This window comes from Anoplopoma fimbria, chromosome 9 (assembly GCF_027596085.1).
Source record: "Anoplopoma fimbria isolate UVic2021 breed Golden Eagle Sablefish chromosome 9, Afim_UVic_2022, whole genome shotgun sequence".
Classification (NCBI taxonomy): domain Eukaryota; kingdom Metazoa; phylum Chordata; class Actinopteri; order Perciformes; family Anoplopomatidae; genus Anoplopoma; species Anoplopoma fimbria.
This window is the reverse complement of record NC_072457.1, coordinates 16186612-16203165: the sequence shown is the minus strand read 5'-3', so window position 1 is coordinate 16203165 and position 16554 is coordinate 16186612. Positions and strand designations below refer to the sequence as shown.

Sequence of the window (16554 nt, the reverse complement as noted above, 5' to 3'; positions counted from 1 at the left end):
CGTCAGACGACGCAGTACGTCTGCTCAAAGTGTGTGGAGGGAGGAGATGAAGAGGACACACCAGGGGGGGCTATGAGGGGATTTATTTATTATTTATTTATTTCGTTGTATTTATTAATATTATTATTTTGGACAATGTTCTTCGTATTAATTTAATAATAAAAAAAAGTTTGACATCTTTACTTTGTCTGGATGCTTTAGATTATATATCCTTCAAAACAACCTCTACACATTATGATAGTAATGATTATATGAGAACGATAGTATAAGTGCAAAAATAGCTTTACATATGATGGTCATTCTGCTGCATTTAGGGGGTCAAAGGTCACAATCTGAGCGGTCACATTAGCAAAAAATGAAAAATAAACAAACGTCCTCATTAATAACTTTCTTAACGGAGAGCATGTCTGAATGAGCAGAATGGTGTCAAAAACACATTAAATAATCTTATTAGAACTTAATGGGAACATGAAAACTGGCCAAGAACCAGTAACCCACTGGAGGCTGTTTGCTTCAGTCACTGCCAGACGGATCTGTGGGGTCACGAGGACTCGGTGGTCCCTCATCCTCACAGACTATGTGGCCACCAGAGAGAAAGTGTTGGACAGTTTAAGGATGATGGTTCAGACCGAAATAAATCTCTTTGAGCTGAACCAGAGGAGGCTGTTCCAGTGGTAATAGTCTAACATGAAGCTGTTTAGGTGTGTTGAAATAAAAGCTGAAGAGCCTAAAAACATCTTGTGTTTGCATTCAAGCATCTCAAGACCAAAAAGAGAAATGGAGGTCTGAGCTGCTGCTGCAGGATGTCCTGTGCTGGTCTGGACCACAAAGACAAATCTGTGGATACCTCATAGAGCACTTTGGACCTTTGCATTCTCCGTTAATCTGACTGTATAGCATGGAGCTCTTCAGTCATATATTAATATTGATCAATATTCATTGTTATTTATTATTATATTAATGTCATAAATTGAGTCACTTCCTCGGTTTCCTTACTTTCTTTACTTTAATCATCGGCTGGCTGACCAGCAAGACCCCATAACTTAGTTTTGGTCTCCTCACAGTTTATGAGGAGTTGAAGCATTTATTCACCCACAAATAAACTGTTCACACTCTCAGTGCTGACTTCATATTCACCGTCACACAAACTCTTTCGACCGTATGGGACAGAAATATGGTAAATTAACATCTACAGACTGCAGTAGGCTATTTAAGGGATTAAGTTACTAAGCATCCGCTGGCTATCACTGGCAAAATAAATGCAGATTGAAACTCTCAAAACCAAACTGCCATTAAGCTCTTTAGCAGCCAGTCAGTCATTTTTTTGTACATAGTAGTTTCATTTATAATACAGGCACAGATTTCCGTATAAACCTTGTGTAAAATATAAATAATTGATCTCCATGGCGGATAAGAACCACTAACTCACTGCTCACAACAGTCCACATACGTAACATGTTCAATGTGGCTGCAACTAAACTTATATGCCAAAGTAGCCAACATTTTTAAAGGAAATATGTTGAATTTAAATGTCTTGATTATGTTTTCTTTATGTAGCCTACCTATCAGTTGGTCTTAAGCTCAATAAACATATTTGACTGGAATTCCTTTTAACTGTCCGGGACATTGGACCGACACCAAAAAAACTGAAAACCCTGAACACATGAAAATATTTGCAAACGAGTCCTGAAAATTTATATATATGTAATTGAAATAATGACCTCATCATGTATTTTAGGAGTAAATGTACATTTTTAAAACTGATGTTTACCTTCCTGAAACATTAATAACACGTTATATAATGTGTCGTTTTAGCTTAAAGGTGGTAAGAAAAGCAAGTCACAGTTCTTATATTTCAACCAAGTCTGAAGGCAGAAGTGAAATCTAGTGATTCAACACGGAAATCAAATATTTCCATTTTTCTTGTGTAGCTCAACAAAACAATACCAATTAGATTATTAATCTGTCTGGGAGGTATGGTTATTTTTTAAATAAGCTGGTCAGTGATTCTATTTCAGTCCTGAGCTCACGTTAGGTGATTTCAGGAGAAACAGACCATAATGTAATGTCAGTTACGGTTAATTAACGTTAGCTAACGTAAGGGGCAGGTCCTGGTGTGTTTCTCGGTTGAGCCCAATTTTTAGCCGTTATCGGTTTGCTTTTTGGCAAATTGATGCCATTTAAATATGCAGAATCAACGTAAGCTATTAGCAGTTCCTGTTCGCAGTGTCATGAACGTACAGAAAATTACTGGATTAGAAAACCTAAAAATGTGACGATTCTCAGGAACGTTCTGAAGCTTCTTTTATATATATATATATATATATATATATATATATATATATATAGATTTGTGGAAGTAATTTGGCGAATTACATGTTGTCTTGAATGTTAATCACTCTGTAAGTGCTGACTTTAAGAAGGAGGTAGTGGTGAAATGGGTCGTTAAAAAATTAAGAACAATAAGAATAAAATAAGAGGAATATACAAGTAGTATATTTGTAAAAACTGTACAAGTAATAAACTTACTGTTGTTTGTAGCAAATAGAAACATTCTACAGCATATAATGTGATAAGACATTACTACATATACTAAGACACATTAATGTAATATATTCTAAATATGTTTTGGGTTGCAGCTAACCCATCATTCACAAGTGGACCAATCTGTTGGACGATCTACTCATTGTTTCCTGCAGCACGAGAGAAGTAAGATCCAATAGTTTTAATTTTAATTTAGCTGACTGTTTCATCAAATACTGACAATACTGGTCCTCAGGCATCAGCTTTTAAAATATAATAAACTCACACGTATTTTTCTTTTCTAATCATCATGTTTTATCAGTAGTTGCTAAAAATGTTGTGAACTGTGTCACAAACTCACTCAGCACTTTGTGACAAAGTTCAGTGTGAACGCTGAAGAACACCAAAGAGAGCGACTCAGAGAACAGCTTTGTTTCTGCACCAGAGACTCACAGCAGACTCACTGCTGCTAGGCCGTTAGCTTGTTTCTGCGTTAGCCTGTTAGCTTGTGGAGATTATTCCTGTAAACTTCAGCTGCTCTGCTGCAGTTTGGTTGATGATTAGAATCTTTTAGTGTCTGATTAATGTTAATTATTGTTAAACATTTGTATTAAATGCATTCATTTGTAATCACCAGGTAATTTATTATATCTGCTGCTGTATTGAACAACATACATACTGATTGGTTTGATCTGCTGCAGTTTGGTTGATAATTCAAATCTTTTAGTGTCTGTTAAATGTTAATTATTGTTAAGCATTATATTAAATGTATGTGTTTGTCTTCAGGTAATTTATTGTTTCTGCTGATGTAACACAAACATACAACTTTGTTTGTTTATTCTTAATACTTCATATTTTTTACTTTTGCTTATCACCATGTCTCTATTTTGTACTTTCCTGAACAGAACTGAAATGAAAGAAAAACATTTCTCATATTTTTAATGTTGTACACACACTCACATTAAAACAATTAGTCAGATATTTTTTAAACTATATGAAATAGAAGGAGAGACAAAGAAATTTAAAGAATGTGACAAACACAAATTTAAAACAATGTAATCAGGTCCCGTAACTTCACTTTAACTGTTACTGTGTGTATTGTAATATTAAAAGTGTTTACTTTCCCACACAACATTTTCAGATACAGTCTATGCAGAGTAGATCTAGACCGTGTACGGTGTTTTGAGTTTCACCTTTAATAAAATAAGTTGTTTACCGTTTTAGTTTGTTTTTTGATTTGTCTCCAAGTAAAACGTCTGTATGAACTGGTTTGAACTGGTTCTCAGGTTTTTCCCCGATCAGCTGAGTTCTGAGGAATAAGGACCGACACATACAGATAATTGTGTTAAACAGACTGAAGTTTGATGAGAGGATCATTTAGCTGCATGAGTCTGAGTCTCTGGTAGATAGTTGAGTCTCTGCAGCTGCCTTCAATCAGCTCGTCATCCTGAACATCAGAGCTTCTCTGCTTCAGTCTCTGTTGGACTCTCGGCTCGTCTTCACTTTAACTTAAACACAAACTGAGGTCTGTGATCCATTCCTGAAACCCGACGAAAACATGGAAAATGTTTTTTTATTTTTTTAGTGTAACAATAAACATTTAATCAATTAAATGTATTTAGTAGAGCCCAAATTCACTAATTAGCCTCAGAGGGCTTTACAATCTGTACAACAAACGTCCTCTGTCCTTGGACCCTCACGTCCTCTGTCCTTGGACCCTCACGTTCCTCTGTCCTTGGACCCTCACGTCCCTCTGTCCTTGGACCTCTGTCCTTGGACCCTCACGTTCCTCTGTCCTCTGTCCTTGGACCCTCACATCCTCTGTCCTTGGACCCTCACGTCCTCTGTCCTTGGACCCTCACGTCCTCTGTCCTTGGACCCTCACGTCCTCTGTCCTTGGACCCTCACGTCCTCTGTCCTTGGACCCTCACGTCCTCTGTCCTTGGACCCACGTCAGTCCTCTGTCCTTGGACCCTCACGTCCTCTGTCCTTGGACCCTCACGTTCCCTCTGTCCTTGGACCTTCACACCCTCAAATATTATTGATAGCAGAAACATTAATAGACAGGACCAGGACAAAGGTCTAAACATGATCAGTGGATTTAAATGTGTTGGACTAATATGAGGCAGTTCCAAGCTGATGAAGATTGTGATTTAAAAGAATCGTACTGTAAACAACGCTAACGTTAGTTCATTAGCTAACTCATTTACAACACTTTCCCAAAGGAAAAATCTCTTTTTTTAACAATGATGCAGGGATGTAAAATGCAGGATAACCACTATTCACCAGGCTTTATCTCACATATTACCATTGCAAAATGTTTCTCCTCTGAGACCACACACGTGTCTCCAGTGAGTTCATTGGAGCCGACCTTCAGCATAATAAATGTCAATCAATCAAAGGTTACGAGAATTATCAGATCTCTTAAACAATCCAAAACAAAGGATTTATTTGGTATGGATGTAGTTATGCTCAAAGAACTTAGCACAACACTAACAGATCCCATCACTAAAATCATTAACCTCTCAATCTCTCAGAGCATGTGTTTGGGAATCAGCTGCTGTTGTTCTAGTATTCAAAGATGGGGGTCACCTCTCTACCTGTAATTACAGGTAGAGAGGTGACCCAATCAGTATCCCAATCAGACCCAATCAGTGACACTATTTTACATACTCTGCATGCTTTTTTTTAAATATTTATTCTTCTTCCTAGATATGTTTTTAGTGTCTAACAATGCAAAATAATGTTGTTTCTAGTCCTTGGTCTATTTAACAGAATCTTCCCTCATTTATTTGCTTCGTATATGTTGTTGAAGGAGCCTCTGTGTGGCATGTCTTAATAGTACTTGACTATGTACAAGGGTGTCCTGAATGATGTTACTACTTATATTAATCTCTCTTTTATTGTTTCTGTAACCTTTGTAAAGGGTAAATAATGCATAACTTTGTAATTTTAATCTTATATTCTGTTTTTAGGGTGTCTTTTAAAACATCTGTCCAGGGACTACAGATGAAAAATATTCTCTTGACGCATTTACAGAAATGTTTTATTAATGTTGTTACAACCCGGCTCTCAGGCTGCAACATGAAGGAGACAAGACGGCTGTATATCTAATAAATAGGTACATTTATTTAACAAATACTATTAACAAATCACAATAACTAAACAAAGCCAACAAAGCAGCAGCTGGGTCAGCCAAGGAAAAGCCCCAGGAGGAGAGAGCCCCCCCCCTGTTCAGGTGCTGAGTCTTTATGACTGGGACTCTACGATGCTCAGGTGTGGCTCATCAGCAGCAATCAACAACCTGAAAGACAAAGAACCAGCAAACAGGACACAGAGCCCTAGTGGAAAGGAGGGGTCGTCACAATGCTACAAAGTTCTTCTATGTGAAACATGTTTATCCAAAAACAGGTTCCAGAGAGGATTATGTGTTTTTTAACCAACTTTATGATCATTATACTTAACCAGCATAATTCAAAACTGCACCGAAGTACACAGACAGGCTGGTCACAAGTTGATCTGGCTGCTTTGTGCTTTAAAAAGCGACTACTGACTGTGTGTTGCAGTTATATTTATCCTATGTCTCTGATTGATGTCTGTGTTCTGGACGTAGCGTAATGGCACAGTTCTTTGCCCACCCATTATGTTTTCCCACTCAATGATACGGGTTCAAATCCCGTTAAAATATATATATATATATTTTTTATTTTTTATACTTATAAATGTTCTACAGAGTTCTTCTACGTGACACATGTTTACCCAAAAACAGGCTCCAAAGACAATTACGTTATTTTTAAACCAACTTTATTATTTCAAAGGAAGGGCAGCTTGCTCCCTTCCTGTTTCAACACATAAACAACAAAACACGTATCAAACGCGAGTGGACTCGTTTCCTTAAAAGAGACTCCAACGTTGATCCGGTGTGTTCTGACCAGAGACTGTGTTTGAGAAGGTTTGACTCTGTAGTGAGAAACTAAACAGTGCGGCATTCACGAGGACAGCTACGCGTTCTCTTCCTATTTCCAACATCTGCCGTAGCTACGACAACAACAGACGCATTGGGCTGAAGGTCGCCAGCAGAAAGCAATCCTGCCCCTTGTCAGTGCAAATACTGAGAGAGACAAAGTGTGTGGGTGAATGAGGTCTGGAGGTCCTCTCACAGAATACTGATGGTTCAACATAATATGACATAGATATTGTATGTAATCTCTGAGCCCACCTCAGAGTCACAGCCTCTGCTCTCTATGAAGAATCAAACCAGCAGACTGTACCAGCCACCTTCCAGCATCCCAAAGAGGAGAATTAAATGATGAAAATATACATTTTACAGTAACAACACTTGTATAAGGTCATTTAAGTTCAGTGTAAAAATACTGCATGTTGGGAAAGTAATGAACACAAGCCTGAGTGAAACATTCATTCATCAGAGAGCTGAAGTTTGTCTTCACACTTCAACTGGTTATCTGATTTAATAGCCTGATAATTCCACAGACAAACACCATCTAGACTATCTCCTCCATCTCAACTGTTTTCATTTATTTCACTCATTTATCAATCTCTCTAGGAAAATGTGAATCCAAGATAACAGCTTTTTATTTGATGGTGTTTGTATAATTTATCCTTGTCTGAGTGTTGATCTGATCCCCTGTCAGTATGAATGAACCGAGTCAGGTTTTCTAGTGGACGACTGGACCAATAGAAGAGTGAGATGTGTGATTGACTGGCAGAGTGATACCAGTGCTGTCACTCATTTGTTTCAAGTTGCTGCATCCACCATTCAAGTCATCCAGCAGCTCTGATGTGACTTCAGCTCATTCTGGATTACAGACATAACTGAAGTGAGGCTCACTGAGAAACACAGCCTCACTGTCTGCTGACAGACGCTCTACACTGGTGGAGTGGCTGTTGATGACATAAGATGATGACATCACTGTCACAGGATCCTGAATGTCTGACCGGACCAGAGTCAGCAGAGGAAAGTCAGAGCTCCATCAGCAGTGTGACGTAGACAGTCTGTGTGGAAGCTTTCATACAGCCCACAGCCTCCATTTCCTCTGATGTGTAACTGACTCTGACATAATAATACTGCACAGTGCAGAGCATGGAGACAACATGTAGAATAACAGAGACACATGTCAGTGAAGGAAACACACAGGTGTCACTAATAACATTAATGAGGCTCCTTTTTAGAGGCCAAATACAGCAGACAGAGAGCCAGCATGCACACTACCTGTAACTGGGACACTGGAATGAAAGCAGCCATGATTAGTTATTAATAACACCTGTTCTTTATCTGCCACACACAATACACAACACTGTGACCACTAGGAGAGGAGGAGCTCACAGTCAGTGTTACTGTTTTACTCTCAGACTGACTTCAGATCAGAAGATGAGTGGTTGTGTGGAGGAAGAGGAGGACAGAGCAGAGTCTCTAGTCTCCGGCTGTCTGTCTATGAAGAGTGATCGGTCCAAAGATGATCCTCTGACCTTCAGTAATGAACCTGGACCCTCAGACACAAAGTAAGAGAACTGCTGCTAACTCATTAATAGGAGTCATTTTCAGTTACTGAACCTCTGACAATGTTTTCTGTTGATTTAGAGATTTTAAGTTGAGTTTGAGGTTCTTCCTCTTATTATCAGTGACCGCTGTCAGTCACCTAGAAAAGCTGTAATGTAATCTAAGAGGACTAATACAAACTGTTAAACCTTCTAAATATCAGCAGTAACAGTAGTTTGTGTATTCAGAGCTCCTTTAATGTCTTTGTTGTTATCAAGGATTCATTATGAATAAAATCATGTTGGTGTTTGCAGAGTTCAGTACAGACAGAGAGCAGAGTCTCCAGTATCCAGCTGTCTGTCTATGAAGAGTGATCGGTCCAAAGATCATCCTCCAGACTTCAGTAATGAACCTGGACCCTCAGACACAAAGTAAGAGACTGTTTTTACTGTGAGCTGACCTGATGAAGATGATGCATTGAGGATGAAGACAAAATATTCTGCTCAAAGATTTATATTGCTGATGCAGAACTATTAGTGCAGATACTGTTTCAGACTAAGATGATCTTAGTCTGGGTTTTATAGCCACAAACTACTGATGTTTTTCTCTGGAGCAAAACACCTGAGAACCTCCATTTCAGAATTTACTCTTCAAGAAAAATACTCATATATTTCTGCCCAAACTTTATAGTCACTGTTCATAATGTGGGAGAATGTGCTTCAAATGTTTAATTCATTTTCTCATATTTGACTCAAATCAGCTGTTCAGACCTACCAGGTGCTTCTTGAATCAGTGCACATCATAACTGTGCAACATGTGGTGAAAAAGCATTTGTAGAAAAGCTTTGCTCACTTTGATTCTGTGTGTTGATGTTTGAGTTTGTTCTTTAAATAACTACTAAAAATGAAGCTCAAAGGTTTATTTCCTAGTGGTTCAGAGCTTTCAGCTGAAAGCTTTAAATCATTAGTAAGTGGACCTTTGAGTTTAGATTCTCTCCTCCATATATTGTTCCTGAAGGTCAAGAACAAACATCCAGGAGCAGTACTGATGTAAAAGTTATCTGATGAAAAAAACAGACAGGAAATGGTCAACTGTACATTTGGACCACTTCTGTTTTTATATTATATTTGAATTCATGCCTTCATTTGATATTTGACAGTAGAAAGTGACAGAAAACAGAAAAAAGGAAAGAGTGTGGACTTGAACCTGAGACTCCACTGTTACATGCTGTGTCTTAGACTGTTGGTCCACCACAACATTTAGACCTTCTAACCTCAGTTCAAACAGAACCAACTCAAGCTAAGCTGCTCAAAGACACAGTGACACAGTAATATGTTATATATCAATGTTATATTATATATGTTATACTTCAAAGATGGACGCCACTCTGTTGTTCAAAGGTGAGGATTTAAACTGATGATGAAAACAAAGTGATGATGATGATGATGATGATGATGATGATGATGATGATGATGGTGACACCATAGCATTAAATCAGCATTGTTCAATCTAAATTCAGCTACTAAAGAATGTTAGCATGCCAGTCACGCTCTCACACCAACACGTTACAGAACACGACCCGACAGGATACGACACGGTCAAAACCTGTTAGCTCCCCGTCACACACACCTGATTCTCATCACCAGCTGCTTACCTATATCCACTTCTATATGAAAATGTTGTTTTCACTGCGGTTGTTGTCTGTTACCAGGTTACAAGGTTCATTCATTGTCATTGAACAACAGGGTTGCACAATGAAATCCAGATTGCAGTCCCATTTGTCTAGAAAACAAAGCACCGGCTGAACGCCTGAAAGGCTTAACGCCAACAAATATGGATTCAAGCAGGATATTTAGTTTAGAATTGTGTCAATTATTACAACTGTCTTGTAATATAATTACTCTCTACGTGTCTGTTTGTGTGTTTATTTATTCATTAATATGCAGAACAAGCTTTGAGTTTGTGTATTTATAATGGAATGTAGAGAAAAGATGAACAGAGACACGACACCGACCCTGCAGTCACTTTTCATGTCAACACACACACGAAGAGATGAATCATTTTTTTCTTCTCATTTTTTTCTTCTCATAGCCGTTTTTATTTAGTTCTGAAGGCTGAAGACGCGCTCTGCTGCCACACTGGAGACTGGACTAACCAGACTCTCTGAATGTGGGATTTCCAGATCCTTTAAGCACTCGCTTCACCAGGAGGAAATCCTGCAGCATGAGCTCCTTCTGAACCAGCAGAGCAGCTGGACCGGCAGCGCTCTGTGACCTGCAGTGGTTAACGACGCTCCAAGGCCTCCAGTCCTTCAAAATGAAGGACGGCCTCTAGATTTTTAGTGTCAAAAAACTTGTTGAATAAATGCGACCTCTGACAGTAGTTATATTCACTGAATTTTGTTTCAGTGCAGAATTTATCTCTTGTTTCTATCAGGAGGAAGCTGGAACAACCTGAACCCAGCTGTGTGTCCATGAAGAGTGACCGGTCTATGGATCCTCCTTTATCTTCAAAGATGATCAGAGGTGAGGATTTAAACTGATGATGAAAACAAAGTGATGATGTGTTTCTATCAGACTCTCTGTTGTGAGATCTCCAGTTTTAAACCTTTACTGACTCAGATGAAGTTCTCTGAGCACCAACACTCTTCTTCATTGAAACACATTCACACTGGGAGCTGCCCAGTACAACCAGTCTGACACTGAGACGCTCCACTGGAGCAGCTGGAGGTTCTGGGTGCCTTGCTCCAGGGCTCTTCAGCAGTGTACAGTGAGGGAGGGAGAGCTACATGGAGGGCTTGGTGAGAGCTGTTGGGACTAAACCAAACTGACTGCTGAAGAAAACAGTGAGCTGAAAGACGGAGCTGTTGATTCTCAGTGGGATCAGCAGGACCAGTAGACCTTTACCAGTACAGGGAGTCATCTGATCCACATCCACATATCACTTCATGGACCTTTACCTTGTGTTTGTCTCTGTGTGGACAGACACAATGTGAGCTGATTCTTCATGATTCCTCCACAGAGAGGACCAGGAGAGCTCACAGGTTCCCAGAGGTCAGTCTGCCCAGCAGCATCAAACACACCTGGACTCCATATTTATGGTCTGTACTGTACATGTACAACTACTTTTACATCTATTCTGTTCACAATCATCTCCATGCTGCACTTTTTAGACCAGTGGATTGTCAGTCTGTCCAACATGGATCTGATGTTTGGTTCCATGGTTTTAGTTTGTGTCCTTCATATAATATTCTGTTCCAGCTGCTGGAGGAGAACATCCTCACTTTTGTGAAGAACGAGCTGAAGAAGATCCAGAAGGTTGTGAGTTCAGATTACCCAGAATGCTTAGAGAGTCAGAGGGAGGATGAGGAGGTGTTGGACGGTGAGGATGAAGAGCAGAGGAGGAGCAGCAGAGAGGCATTTCTGAAGATCACACTGCACCTCCTGAGGAGAATGAAGCAGGAGGAGCTGGCTGACTGTCTGCAGAGCAGTAAGAGGATTTCTCTAAAGATTTAACATGCTGGATAAATGGGACCTTTACTAATGTCTCAAGAGATGGACCAAAATATATTCATATACTCTTCTTTGAGGATACAACATGTTCTATTCTATAAATCTATTCTTTGACTCATTGATCTTCTTTGTTGTGTGTTCATTCAGGACTTCTTGCTGCAGTTTGTCAGCGTGAACTCAAATCTAACCTGAAGAAGAAGTTCCAGTGTGTGTTTGAGGGGATCGCTAAAGCAGGAAACCCAACCCTTCTGAACCAGATCTACACAGAGCTCTACATCACAGAGGGAGGGACTGCAGAGGTCAATGATGAACATGAGGTCAGACAGATTGAAACAGCATCCAGGAAACCAGACAGACCAGAAACAACCATCAGACAAGAAGACATCTTTAAAGCCTCACCTGGAAGAGAGGAACCAATCAGAACAGTGATGACAAAGGGAGTGGCTGGCATTGGGAAAACAGTCTTAACACAGAAGTTCACTCTGGACTGGGCTGAAGACAAAGCCAACCAGGACATACAGTTCACATTTCCATTCACCTTCAGAGAGCTGAATGTGCTGAAAGAGAAAAAGTACAGCTTGGTGGAACTTGTTCATCACACTTCTTCTCTGAAACCAAAGAAGCAGGAATCTGCAGGTTTGAAGAGTTCCCGGTTGTGTTCATCTTTGACGGTCTGGATGAGTGTCGACTTCCTCTGGACTTCCACAACAATGAGATCCTGACTGATGTTACAGAGTCCACCTCAGTGGATGTGCTGCTGACAAACCTCATCAGGGGGAAACTGCTTCCCTCTGCTCGCCTCTGGATAACCACACGACCTGCAGCAGCCAATCAGATCCCTCCTGAGTGTGTTGGCATGGTGACAGAGGTCAGAGGGTTCACTGACCCCCAGAAGGAGGAGTACTTCAGGAAGAGATTCAGTGATAAGAAGCAGGCCAGCAGGATCATCTCCCACATCAAGACCTCACGAAGCCTCCACATCATGTGCCACATCCCAGTCTTCTGCTGGATCACTGCTACAGTTCTGGAGGATGTGTTGAAGACCAGAGAGGGAGGAGAGCTGCCCAAGACCCTGACTGAGATGTACATCCACTTCCTGTTCAGTCCAAACTGAAGAACGTCAAGTATGATGGAGGAGCTGAGACGGATCCACACTGGAGTCCAGAGAGCAGGAAGATGACTGAGTCTCTGGGAAAACTGGCTTTTGATCAGCTGCAGAAAGGAAACCTGATCTTCTATGAATCCGACCTGACAGAGTGTGGCATCGATATCAGAGCAGCCTCAGTGTACTCAGGAGTGTTCACACAGATCTTTAGAGAGGAGAGAGGACTGTACCAGGACAAGGTGTTCTGCTTCATCCATCTGAGTGTTCAGGAGTTTCTGGCTGCTCTTCATGTCCATCTGACCTTCATCAACTCTGGTGTCAATCTGCTGTCAGAAGAACAAACAACCTCCCGGTTGTCTGAAGTCTTCAGAGACAAACCTAAACTAACACATCTCTACCAGAGTGCTGTGGACAAGGCCTTACAGAGTCCAAATGGACACCTGGACTTGTTCCTCCGCTTCCTCCTGGGTCTTTCACTGCAGACCAATCAGACTCTCCTACGAGGTCTGCTGACACAGACAGGAAGTAGCTCACAGACCAATCAGGAAACAGTCCAGTTCATCAAGAAGAAGATCGACGAGGATCTCTCTGCAGAGAAAAGCATCAATCTGTTCCACTGTCTGAATGAACTGAATGATGGTTCTCTAGTGGAGGAGATCCAACAGTCCCTGAGTTCAGGACGTCTCTCCACAGATAAACTGTCTCCTGCTCAGTGGTCAGCTCTGGTCTTCATCTTACTGTCATCAGAAAAAGATCTGGATGTGTTTGACCTGAAGAAATACTCTGCTTCAGAGGAGGCTCTTCTGAGGCTGCTGCCAGTGGTCAAAGCCTCCAACAAAGCTCTGTAAGTCCAGAGAGAGTTAGATTCATATATCATAACTTAAATATGCTGCTAATTTTCTACTTATTGATTATTTTTTGCTCATCCTTGTCTCTTCAGACTGAGTGGCTGTAACCTCTCAGAGAGAAGCTGTGAAGCTCTGTCCTCAGTCCTCAGCTCCCAGTCCTCTAGTCTGAGAGAGCTGGACCTGAGTAACAACGACCTGAAGGATTCAGGAGTGAAGCTGCTGTCTGCTGGACTGGAGAGTCCACGCTGTAAACTGGAAACTCTCAGGTCGGGATTCAATTATTGTCCACTTAAATCCTGATTTACATTAATGGATAAACTCGTAACCTTCATCAGATTCTCTCTGCTTGTGTGATTTCAATCACATATTAAATTTGAATGTATTTCTATAAACGTATAATATATTGTTTTTTCTCACTCTGCTGTTATAATTTGAAATATCAGAAACCAGTGATACCAGTAATGTTGTCAGATTGTTGATGGACATTGGTGGGTGTTTGGTTGTGACTAGAAACCAATCAGTACCAATGTTAATGTAACCCCACAGTAGTCGACAGTATCTCAGTACTGCAGAAACCTTCCAGCCCTCACAGTTCCCTCAGATCATGTGACATGTGTGTTGTTTGGTGTGTTTGCAGGCTGTCAGGCTGTCTGATCACAGAGGAAGGCTGTGCTTCTCTGGACTCAGCTCTGAGCTCCAACCCCTCCCATCTGAGAGAGCTGGACCTGAGCTACAATCATCCAGGAGACTCAGGAGTGAAGCTGCTGTCTGCTGGACTGGAGGATCCACACTGGAGACTGGAGACTCTCAGGTATGAAGAGGCCTGCTGCATCCACAGACAATCAGTCTGATAGAGGAGGTAGAGCTGGTTAATATGACCCTGACACACCAAGCTGACCTCAAACTACCAGAGACTCATCAAACTGTTTGTGTCCCACAGACGATGGTTGATAAGAGTCGACTTGTTGAAACTACAGGTGACAGTCGACCACAGACGCTCAGTGGAGAACCAACAGCTGATTGTGGACATGGTGTGTCAGAGCCCAAAGAGGTTTATTTAGGACTGGACCAAAGTTATAGGGGGACACAGGCAGTGCTCTGTGGCTGCAGACAGACTTGAGCTGGAATATTCTAAACCTCCAGATTACAGTTCAATCAGGAGAGACCATTCAAATGAGGAAAAGATAATCGTTTATTATTAACAGATGATATGTGATGATAAAGTCTTGACAGAGTCTTTGGCGCTTGGACTCTACGGGGAGATTTGTTATCGAGGGGTGTCGGCCCTGAGCAGCAGCAAGATAAATCCCCCAAAGTAAAAGTTAAATAAATAAAACACAGCTTTATATTTCCCCCAAAGGAATGTTCTTGTATTTACCAAGCCGGAATGAAACGGGTCACATATGATCGATGAAGATGGCATAAGCTGCTAAGAGATGAGGCATAACAATGAGCATGACAGAAATTTGAGGTGAGGAGTATCAACAATTTACCATGAATGAGTAGAAACAGGAGCAAGCCCTGCAATGACTAGGTCAGCACTGACCAGACCATCTACGAGAACTACTTTTTGAGCCAAGCCAGCAATAACTTGAGGACAGCAATGCACTGCTTGCAATGCTAAACTTTGGCAACCTTTAAGAACATTAACCAGAATAGTGTACGAATTACATCAGGATATATTCCAGAAAAATGTGAGCTTTCAATTTTGCATACAGAACACACACACACACACACACACACACACACACACACACACACACACACACACACACACACACACACACACACACACACACACACACACACACACACACACACACACACACACTCTGATTCATGGATAAGCATGCACCTGCACATGCTTAACTAGTTAATATATGCAGCAACAGGAAACAGATGACAGCACATGCTTTGCCAATCTGGGGGACACGAAGAGGCTTTAATGGTAACGCAGCCACATGATGTTGTTGTTTTTCATACAGTCCCTCTCATACGGCAATGACATTGGTCCAAAAAAAGAAATATTGCCAGTTACTGGCCAGATTGCCATGAAGTATGAGGACAACAACACAACAAGTCGCACAACAAGGAACATTATCCTGGTCAGATATTGATGGAATTTGCTGTGGATATTCACTGGCCCTAGAGAATTGATCTGTATGCTTTTGGTGACCGTGTGATTTTCTTCTGGTATCGGAACCTTGCAAAAGCAATCAGATATTGACTGCTAAACAGCTTAAAAAACACATCAGAATCAGAAACTGTTTATTGCCAAGTATGTTACACATACAAGGACATTGACTAGGTGATTAACTGGTTCGTACAGTAAATAACAAACACAGTGCAATAATAAAGACATAATTCTATGAGCTAATTGAGTTTGCCTGATGATAAAAGCACACTTAAGAAGCACTCATGACAGCTCACTTCCCAAACATGTCAAAGCAAAAGTTAGAATTGACAAGCACTCAACTGAGAAAAAAATACACAAAAGTAATTAGATATGACAAGAACAAAAATATGTGGGAACTGGCGACATGATTATCTGTAGGCACATTAAACACATGGTGTGTATTAATAGAGTGGATGTCACATGTTCACAGCCCATGCTTGTGTGTGTGTTTGTGCAGAGGAATACCCCCTTGAATCTCACATTTCGGGCTTCATGAAATGTATGCGTGTGATTGCTACTCAGTCCGTGAGTATGTGTTTTAGGACTCCACTTTGACTTCATTCCTGTTGAAAATGCATGCTTCTTTATCTTTCTGGGGTGTTTCGAGCCAAACTACATTTGTTAAACAGAAAACAACTTCATGGTAAGAGCAAGAGGGACAGAGAAGAAGACAGAGAGAGAGAGAGAGAGAGAGAGAGAGAGAGAGAGAGAGAGAGAGAGACAGAGAGAGAGAGAGAGAGTTTGAGCAGAAGCAGCCAGGGGAACTAAATCTATCTAAACACACCTGCTTATAATGATTTTCACCAATCTTTCTCTCACTGTGTGTGTGAGTGTGTGTGTGTGTGTGTGAGTGTGTGTGTGTGTGTGTGTGTGTGTGTGTGTGTGTGTGTGTG

General features: G+C 40.8%; 1 protein-coding gene across 1 annotated transcript; it reads left to right on the top strand.

The window, feature by feature from the left end:
- Nucleotides 1-7888: 7888 nt before the first annotated feature.
- LOC129096479 (NLR family CARD domain-containing protein 3-like) lies at nt 7889-14351 on the top strand. Its single transcript, XM_054605275.1, is given in 9 exon segments — nt 7889-8043; nt 8335-8451; nt 11042-11120; nt 11281-11509; nt 11680-12162; nt 12165-12629; nt 12632-13481; nt 13578-13751; nt 14123-14351. Coding segments are annotated over 9 exon segments (2742 nt in total). The 5' UTR covers nt 7889-7912; the 3' UTR covers nt 14337-14351.
- The last annotated feature ends 2203 nt before the right edge of the window (nt 14352-16554 follow it).